Source organism: Panicum virgatum, chromosome 8N, assembly GCF_016808335.1.
Source record: "Panicum virgatum strain AP13 chromosome 8N, P.virgatum_v5, whole genome shotgun sequence".
Taxonomy (NCBI): Eukaryota; Viridiplantae; Streptophyta; class Magnoliopsida; order Poales; family Poaceae; genus Panicum; species Panicum virgatum.
Window position 1 is genome coordinate 15609230 of NC_053152.1, and position 10100 is coordinate 15619329.

Genomic DNA, 10100 nt, shown 5'->3' on the forward strand with positions numbered 1-10100 from the left:
CCGAATCACAAAGTTCCGACCCTATCCATAGCCAATATACATGTAGGCTGCTCTGTTGGGTGGGTTTCTGAATATCATCCTGACGAAGCTCTTGTCTCTGGCTGAAGGTCAATACAAGCTCCTGCATGGTATGAAGAGCGACATGGAGTTCCTTGAGAAGGAACTCAGAATGATACTGATCATCGTCAACGTCAACGAGAAGGCCTCATCGGGAAGGGGCAATCTAAAGCGGGTGCAGAGGATATCAATCGAAGATCTGCGCAAGCTGGCTCACAGGATTGAGGACTGCATAGATAGCCTAATGTACCATGCAGTTCGCCAGCAGCATGTGTCAATGGCGCGCCGATTAGTTTGTTTCCTGAGCAGGCACTACAACTTGCGGAAGTTTGCTGAGGAGCTGAAACGTCTGAGGAGGATGCCTGCGGAAGAACATGAACGAAGCAAAAGATACGAGGGCCTGGACTCTCCATCTGGGACCTCGTCGACATGTGGCCAGCTGCTGGAGGACGACGCTTTTGACGAGCAGATCCAGGGGCGAACAGGTGCTGACCCACCCGTTGGCATCGGTGCTCCCCTCAAGGAGCTCGTGGAGCACTTGGCGGAGGAGGCGGAGGCGCAACGAAAGAAACTCAAGGTGATATCCATTGTTGGAATCCCTGGATCGGGGAAGACTGTTCTGGCGTGGGCGCTGTACAATAGCGAAGCCGGTCAGCAATTTGGCCTTCGCGCTTGGGTCAGTGCTGCTCAAAGCGGGGCAGCCGAGGTGCTCGCGAACATACTACACCAACTCCGCCGGCCCCGGACGTTGCTGGATACCTCCGACGATATCAGACAGCTTATTGTGGATCTTAGACAACACTTGGAGCTGGAGAAGAAGAGCTAAAAGAAAGAAACATAAATTCCTTTCTCATTATGCCTGGCGGATACTATTTCTACACATATGCGCGGCTCCTCGAGTCAAGTTTAACTTTTTTTAGATAGAGGACAAAACTGCCTCTCTCTCTCTCTCTCTCTCTATATATATATATATATATATATATATATATATATATATATATATATATATATATATATATATATATATATATATATATAATTTCTTTAGATTAAGGAAATGAATCGAGTCTCAACAAACGGAGTTCGAAAGCTTACAACCGATAAAAAAGGACGACCCTACAGCGTATAAGCTGCTTAAACAGGTACACAGACTCAATACTGAAGAAAGCAAGAAAACAGGAACAAAAACTAAACACCAAAAAACTAGCCCTTGATTGACTGTGACCTCCAAATTTTGACACCCTTTCTTCAAGCTATTTCTCTCTTCGTCTGAAGATAACCAATACGTTCCCATGAAGATAACCTGTACAAACGAATTAGGAATCGATCTTTGTAGGACCACATCATTCCTACATAACCACAAAACCCAACAAAGGGCAGCAGCACCAATTAACATTTGTTTTCTTAGTTTTAGGGGAAACTCCTAAGCCAAGAACCAAAGCAATTAGGCATACTAGTCGGTGGATGAATGCCAAAAGAAATGCTGACAGCATTCCATATCAAACGTGCTATATGGCACTAAAAAAAAAGATGTTGGATGCTCTCCTCTGCCCTGCAAAATGAACATTTGGTGCAGCCTTTCCACTTTATTTCAACAAGGTTATCCTTAGTTAAATTACTGCTTGCTTTAAATACCATAAGAAAATTTTAGTCATCAGAGGGACTTTTACTTTCCAAGCTAAACACTTAGAAGGAACACCTACATCTCACAATAGATAGTTGTACAAGGACTGAACCGAAAAGGTACTTTTTGATAGAGTCCAAACGAAAGAATCCCTATGATCATTAAGCTGTACCGAAATTACACTTTCTACCAACTTTAGCCAATTGGTCAGATTTCCCCCACTGTAGCACGTCTAAAAGAGACACTAAGAGGTATAGTACTTAATACCTTGGCTACCGTTTTATTCTTTTTCCCGACTATGTTATATGAAGAATGATACTTTTTCATCATGGCCTCATTTCCTAGCCACAAGGCCTCCCAAAAACGGGTTTAACTACCATCATGGACAGAGAACCGCCCCCTTTTAAAAACTGATCCTTAACTTCCATTAAACCAGTCCAAAACTATGAGTCTCCCTTTCTTTTTCTTGCTTGAGATAAGGTCCTATTTTGGAGATACTTTTTTCTAAGGATATCTTGCCATAAGGCTTCCTCATTTAAAAATTTAAACAATTCACTTACTCAGGAGCACTTGTTTTGCATTTCTAAATTAATGATACCCAATCCTCCCACATTTTTTGGGTTTATAGAGTATACAACATTTAGCCAATCTATATTTTATTCTCAGGCTCATTGGAATATCCAAATACCTGAAAGGCAAAGAACCTTTCTTACAACCAAATAACACTGCATAACCATTGACCTTTTCCTTTGCCTTCCCGAAACAGAACAGTTCACTATTATGAAAATTAATTTTAAGGCCTAATAGTTTCTCGAAAGTACATAGTACTAGTTTTAAGTTCTTGCCCTGTTCTAAATTATCTTCCATGAAGAGAATTGCATCATCGGCGAATTGTAGAACTAAGAGTTCACACTCCCCTAAGTGAGGTACTAAGCCTTTAAATTGATCTTGTCTCATAGATTTTTTTAATCAAAACATCCAACATGTTGGTTACTAAGTTAAAAAGGACTGGTGATAGTGGATCCCTCTGCTTTCCTTTCCTCGTCTGGAAAAGTGCCCCATTTCATCATTCACTTTGACACTCACACTACCCACTATCACGATCCGTTCAATCCATTGGCACCACTAGTCTGACAATCCTTTCATTCTTAGCACCTGCTGCAGAAAGGACAAATTAAACTTATCATAGGCTTTCTCAAAATGTAGTCTAAGAATAAGCCCATCTTCTTTTTTCTTTTTTATTTCATGTAATGTCTCGTGTTAAATAACAAAACCTTCCAAAATATAGTGTCCTGGCAAAAAGGCCGTCTGAGAAAGTTTAATACCTTACTTGCAACCAGAGATAATACCTTACTTTTGTGAAGATCTTAAAGCTAACATTCAACATGCAAATGGGCCGGTATTGCTGAGTTTTCTTTACCACCTCTAGTTTTGGAATTTAAAAACTAATCCCAGAATTAAGACTAAATACATGGAGATCACCATTGTAAAAATATCTAAACATGGCCATTAGGTCATCTTTGATGAGACTCAAAAAAATCTGGTAAAACTCAGCAGGGAACCCATCTGGACCCAACACTTTATTGTGCATTCTCTGAAATATAGCATCTCGTACTTCTTTTTCTAATAAAATCTGCTACCAAGACTTCATTTTGCAAAGTTACTTCGGGAATATCTTCCGTCATGGATTTCACCAATGAAGAAATATATTTTCAAGACGGCCAAAGAGGCCTTATAATACTTTGTAATGTATTGTTTGAGATTATCTTCTCTATCAATTATCCCTTCCTTTTGTTCAAGCCGGAAAATTCTAGTTTTACTTTGCTTGCCATTCGCCATTAACTGAAAGTACATTGTATTATTATCTCCTTGCAAAATATTAGTAGTTTTAGCTCTTTGGAACCATCTTAACTCTTCCTCTCTATGGAGGTGGGCAAGCCTTTCTTTAATGCTTTTCTTTAGATCCATATCTTGCAGGCTTAGGAGCCGAACCTCAGCCCTTTTGTCAAGTTCATCAGCTTTCCTTAGTACTTCTTGCTTTTCCTTCTTATAAGCTCCTTTAATGTTTTTAGCCCACCTAAGAAACTGTGTCTTAATATTCCAATTTTATTTTGCCACCTTTGAAGTCATTGTGATGGTCCTAAACAGGTCCAAACCTGAACTAAAAGTTTTCAGGATGAAACAAAACACTTAACTTAAAAAATTCATATATGAAGTTTCTCTTTTCCAAAAATTATGATTGCTAACAAAATAGAAAGATTATGAAATTCAATTTAAGGTTCTCATAGTTAGAAAGCCTAACTATTCCTTTGAAGCTTCCAGATACCTCCTACACCTAGCTCTGTCCATATTTTTGTCAGAACAAGACAGCTAACTCATAAAATCCATATATCTCAAATCCATTGAGCTAAGATCATGAAATTCCGTGAGCTACTAGATCTGAATATCCTCTACAGTGTTTTAGTTTACCACGAGATTTATTATGGCCTCTAAGTAGCCCAAAACACTCTCTCAAACACAACTACAGTAACCACTAATCTGAAATCCGTGGGAGACATCCAAAAGTCCTTTCTCTCCCCTTTAATCACTTAATTCCCAACCTAAACTCGCACATGAACATCCAATTTCAGTAGGGAAATGGAATCCCACTCACCTTTGTCACCCTTGAAACCCTAGGGAGGGGAAACGATGTGGGAAAACTGATCTACATCGAATGCACACCTCTCCTTCTTCCTCACGCCGCCCTTGTTCCATTTTGCTGGTTTTGCCCTATGGATTTGGTGCTGCAGAGGGTGGATTCAAGGGCATGAAGCCATGGGGGAAGGAGCACGAGAGGAAGAACGAGAGAGAGAGGTCGTGGTCGGCCAGGAGGAGGAGAGCGTGAGGGAGGAAGAAAGTGGGCTGTTGGACCTTGACCCTCTCCTAAAAAGCCTTTCTCTTCCTCTTTTACTTTTCTTTATCTTTTTTGGTATTACACATACCTCCTATGTTCTCCAAGTTTTTCTTTGCCACCCTCTCTCCATCTCTAACCAAAGTATGCTCATCCTTAGAAAGCATCAACCTTTGGGCGGGAGCGAATTCTCTGGAATCAACGCTGCCTCCTCCATCTTCTTATTGTCTCCCAAGGTAACCTCTGTCACTGTTGCCGCCGACGCCAAACATTCTGCCAACATGGCAGTACCACTTTCCCTGGCTCCCAGTTCACCATGTTCCTTTTCTAAAGAATCACAGCTGCACTTCCTCCTCCTCCTCCACCACCACTTTGTTTACTAGCTCATTAATCACTCTATCGACTGAGATATCTAATATTTCCTCAGCTTTCTTTCTCAAGAACAAATGAAATTCTTCCTGAGATATATTTTGCACTTGCTCCTTAAGAATGCCAAAGCATCATGTATTCTGATGCACCAAAAATAGTAGCCTCTCCCGCCGAGACATCAGTAGTATTAGCACTTTTCTGCCTCCTTGAATCTCTCCCTTGATCAGTAGCCATTTCCTAAAATTCATTGCCTTCATTCTCCCCGGTGCCCTCTCCCTCTCCTCCATTCCAATCAAAACTGCCTCTACACCATGTTCGTCCACTCCAATTCTTTCAGCTTCAAATTCCAACTCAAAGTAGTGATCACCAATGACCACATCAAGGTGAGCAGGAATAATTTTAGGATTGAGAGCAACTACAAAGGTATGTCCATATTCATTCTTCCATGTTGTTTTCATGTCAACCGTTTGAGTCAAGCCTAACATTGAGCCGACTCCCCAAAGGTTCAAAAACTCCCTTAAGGATTTTCTAATACCAAACACTCGCACTCACACTTTTGGCAACAGGAACCCTATCTCCTTCTCGTGCCACATATTGAACTTCAGCCTTACACCTGAGGGTAAGTCAGTCCCTTTAACATCAGCACCTCCAAAAGCTACTGGTCTGTGCAGCTCCATCTTGGAAGGAACTTAGTGATGAAAGTATAATTTACATGGTCAATAAGTTCCCAAATCCATTTCCTAGGGAAAATTCTCTCAAGCGGTAACAACACTGCTTCCTTTGACAGCTATCCACCTTCCACTGAAATCAAAGCCATTTTGACTCCTTTTTAGCCCTAGGCAGCAGAAGAATATGGTAGAAACCCAGTCCATGTACAGCATACCCAACCGCATGAGCGACCGGCCACGACATTTCAGAACTGGGAACGTGAAATTCACATGGTCTTGACTGTCGGAGATCACACAAGAGATTTTTGTTGTGCATATTACCGCCAAATGTCCCTTCTTGTTACATCTTGCACACTTAAACCCTGCTTTCATATCCTCTCCTTCCATCTCTTCTCCTTCAATTACTTCAGTCATCTCTGTATCGCCTCCCTCCCTCTTGCCTTGTTGTAGCTTCAACTCATCTGCCTTCTCCTTATTCAAAGAGGTGTTCGCTTGGCGCTTGGAGCCACCTGGAATGGAGATATCCTACCCTGACCGAATTTGCCTCGGAGTTCTGCTGCGAGCTCTCACTTGATGCCTTCCCGCCTCGAACGACAAATCCCAAATCTTCCTGTGTTTTTCTTTCTTTGCCGACTAACATGACAAATCTCAACATTCTATCTATGGCTAGAACCACGGATAGAGAATTAAGATACAGACTCAGAGCCACTCCCAGCTAGATACGTAGTCACATTTAATTACCACAAAAATTAGTATGAATGAATAAAGAAACGACATATGTTTACTCATAAAGACCTCTTTTATTTTGGGTCCTTTTTGTTGGCTAGCACAACTTGCGCTACAAAAGAAATCTTGCATGTATAAAGTACTAAATGAAGTTTATTTGCAAAACTTTTTCACAGATGGGTGAAACTTTGTGCGACGAATCTAATGAGTCTAATTAATCATGATTGGCTATAATAATACTACAATAACTAACCTCTAATTATGTGGTTAAATGCCTCATTATATTCGTCTCCCAAAGTAGTGCAGGAGTTGTGAAGTTAGTTTTGCAAACTATCTTTATTTAATACCCGTAATTAATGGTCAAAGTTAGCTACAGTTCCTACTTCCTAGCGCTACTAAATCAAACAGTGTCTTGATCAATTTATTCCTGAATTTGCCGTTCATTCAGGTACTTAATTGTAATCGATGACATGCGAAAAGATCTGTGGAAAATTATAGAAAGTGCCTTCCCCAGAGACGATGAAGTTAGCAGCAGAATAGTGGTGACAACGACAGTGCAGACAGTGGCTAAGGCAAGCACCTTTGCCAACGTTGAAGTCCACATCCACAAGATGGGAAGACTTGATAAGGAAAAGTCAGAGGAACTATTCGTGAAGAAAGCTTGCCTCGAGATTCATTCAGAATATGGGCACCCAGATTCTAAAAGAATTTTGGAAAAATGTGATGGCCAACCACTTGCTCTCGTCAGCGTTGGCCAGTTCTTGAGAAAAAAAGGTTGGCCGACAGAAGCCAGCTGCGATCACGTATGCCGGCGGTTACGCCATCATCTATTGGAGGACGAAGCCTTCGAAAGAATGCGGCGGATGCTCAACCGCAGCTATGCCAGTCTGCCTAACGATGCTCCCAAGGCCTGCTTGATGTATTTCGGCATGTTTCCAGCTCATCATCCGATCCGGAGGAAAAGCCTGATGAGGCTATGGTTAGCCGAGGGCTTTCTAGGAGAACAACTCTCATGTGGTGCATTGGATCGAGCAGAAGAAAATTTCAGCACCCTCATTGACCAGAACATCATTGAGTCCATTGACGTAAGCAACAACAGCAACGTGAAGACATGCAAGACATACGGCATGATGCGTGAATTCATTTCCATCAAGTCCATCATCTGGCAGGGCTTCATAGCTCTTGCTGGCAATGAGACGCTTCAAACCAGACCAAGTAATGTCCGCGGGCTTTCTCTCTATCACAGCAGTGCAACTGAAGACAGCAGATTATATAGTGATCTAAAACATGTCAGATCTCTGACGGTCCACGGTGAGGCCAGCGAAGCTGTCTTGGACTTCCGCAAGTATGAATTGCTGAGAATCTTAGATCTTGAAGCAGGATGCACAGCTGGCCTGGGAGATGATCGCCTCGAAAGCATATGCAACCTTTCGCTTCTGAAATATCTGAGCTTTGGGGGCACTGTTGGCAGCCTTCCAAAAGAGATCGAAAAGTTGACACTTTTGGAGACACTCGATCTTAAGAGGACCAATGTGAAGATACTGCCCCTAGAAGTGATCCTACTGCCCAGTTTAGTTCATCTGTTTGGAGAGTTTCGGCTTCAAGCCAAGAGAATGCATGAGTTGCGCAAGTTTTTGAAGTTAGGAAAGAGTAACGTGGAGACACTAGCAGGATTCATCACCGATGGAAGTGATATAGCTGCTGAAATTATGTGCCACATGAAGAAATTGAGCAAGGTGAAGATACGGTGTAATACAACCACTAGTAACGACGGAGGTTTCACCAGACTTGAGGATGCTATTCAGAAGTTCATTCATGATGATAACCAAGAAAGCACTGAGCCCCGGTCTTTATCACTTCATTTTGATAAATGCTCTGAAGACCTGCTATATTCATTAAAAGCTCCATGCTACCTTAGTTCACTGAAGGTACATGGGAAGTTAGTTAAGTTGCCTCAGTTCATTCTGTCACTTCGTAACCTCACAGAGTTGTGCCTTGAATCTACTATACTGACAGCAGATCTTCTTGCAAATCTGGGTGATCTTAAATACTTGAAATATCTCAAGTTGATGGCACGTCATCTCGAAGACTTCATCGTTAAAAGGCCATCATTCCGTAGGTTGCTGCGCCTCTCTTTGGTCCTTGAGCGGCCTACATTACCAACATTCAATGACGGCGATCTGCAGTATCTCTCCTCTCTTCAACTTATCTGTAAACATCTAGTCGGCCTCTCTGGTATGAGAATCGAATACCTCCATTGTCTGAAGGATGTTACTCTTCATCCTGAAGTCACTCTAGCAACAAAAGAAGAATGGGAGCAGGCCGCAAAGCGGCATCCCGGGAGGCCGAAAATTTTCCTTCAAAAGGCTGACACAACGCCAGGAGAGCCTTCCGACGACTCTGATTCTTCGGGTTCAGACAAAAGTGCGAGCACAGAAAATTCTTTTGCGTTATACAGACAAGCAGAACTAGGCACAGACACTCAGATGCTACTTTAAGAAGTAAGAGGAAGCGGGATCCTCTTCCTTTGCCGAACATGGTGGGTTCTGCTTTCAATAATACAGAAACTCCATATGTTTCATCGTCATATGTGGTCTATGCTGTTTTCAATGATACAATAAGCTCAAATGTTTACTCTGATCCTTGTTTTCTCTTTGTTCGACGTACAGCTTACTGATCTGAATGTCATTCCAATAACTGAGTTGTCCGCGGACCGCTGCAGCGAAACCAATGTTGATGGAGGATACGCAAAAAAGTTGTGGATCTAGCTTCATGTTAAGCCACTTCCAAAGTATGCTGCTTTGCCTTAGTCTAATGATCAGTGAACCGTGATACGTATCTTTCACAGAAGACTATATGGCAGTCTTCATGTGTCCTTTAATTTATTTATAATATAGTTTGGAGCTTTTTCTGGCAGTAGTGGCTGAGTTGTAAAACAAATCTGCATGCGCGCACTAAATTGCCAACCTGTAAGATCGCATCTTTATTAGTCAATCAATATTTGTCTTTGTACTAAACTGGTCCCACTAAGTGACAAGTCAATTAGTCACATCATTCTTATTCAATGCTTGTCTTGTACTAAATTGGTCCTGGTAATAAACATGGCCCATTTAAGACATTGTTTGTGATTTTGGTGATTGAGTGACAATATAATCAATGGGACTAACGAGTTTGTGAGATCACACTTGTAGGACTTTTAGATCCCATGAATATGAGTTAAAACGTCTAATTCATCGTCAAGATGCAATGTTCAAAACCATCGTCGAGACGCCAAGTCCAATCCACCATCAAGATGACAAGTCCAAACCACCGTCGAGGTGCTAAAGTATAGTAAAAATCCAGAGAGAAGATGCAGATTCAGCTGCACCGGTTAAATCGATGCCCCACCATCGGTGCATCCGATGGTTGCCGGATACACCGACGCCCTTGCATCGGTACATTTGGGCGTGCATACCGAGCCAAGTGAGGAAAACTCAGTAGCACCGGTTTAACCAACGGGTCACTCAGAGGCATCGGTGCAATCAACGTACTATTGTCTAGAGACGATGTCAAGAGCGCAGCTGCCAAGCCTTCAGCACCGGAAGAACCGATGCCCCATCGAAGCAAGCGTCGGTGCAATGAAGTCAGTAAGAAATGATCAAGTGCAACGGCTACAAGAAGATCAAGTGTCACCCGTTTAACCGACGCCCTAGCATCGGTTTAACCGATGGTCTCTGAAGTTTGCTGCGGCCGTGTCAGAGAAGCCAACGGCTAGAATCAGCCTGTA

At 42.2% G+C, this 10100-nt stretch overlaps 2 protein-coding genes and 1 long non-coding RNA gene across 3 annotated transcripts; 2 read left to right on the forward strand and 1 right to left on the reverse strand.

The window, feature by feature from the left end:
* The first annotated feature begins 142 nt into the window (after positions 1-142).
* On the forward strand, positions 143-883 carry LOC120684823 (disease resistance protein RGA4-like). Its single transcript, XM_039966688.1, has one exon. The coding sequence runs from the start codon at positions 143-145 to the stop codon at positions 881-883; it is 741 nt and encodes a 246-aa protein (XP_039822622.1).
* A 204-nt stretch (positions 884-1087) lies between these two features.
* Positions 1088-4606, reverse strand: LOC120686221. Its single transcript, XR_005680040.1, has 2 exons — positions 4335-4606; positions 1088-1360 (listed from the first exon to the last, which is right to left on the reverse strand). It is a non-coding gene; the product is annotated as an uncharacterized LOC120686221 (long non-coding RNA).
* Positions 4607-6761: 2155 nt separating this feature from the next.
* Positions 6762-9414, forward strand: LOC120684432 (disease resistance protein RGA4-like). Its single transcript, XM_039966293.1, has 2 exons — positions 6762-8873; positions 9004-9414. Exon 1 carries the CDS (start codon positions 6805-6807, stop codon positions 8830-8832), a length of 2028 nt encoding a protein of 675 aa, XP_039822227.1. The 5' UTR covers positions 6762-6804; the 3' UTR covers positions 8833-8873; positions 9004-9414.
* The last annotated feature ends 686 nt before the right edge of the window (positions 9415-10100 follow it).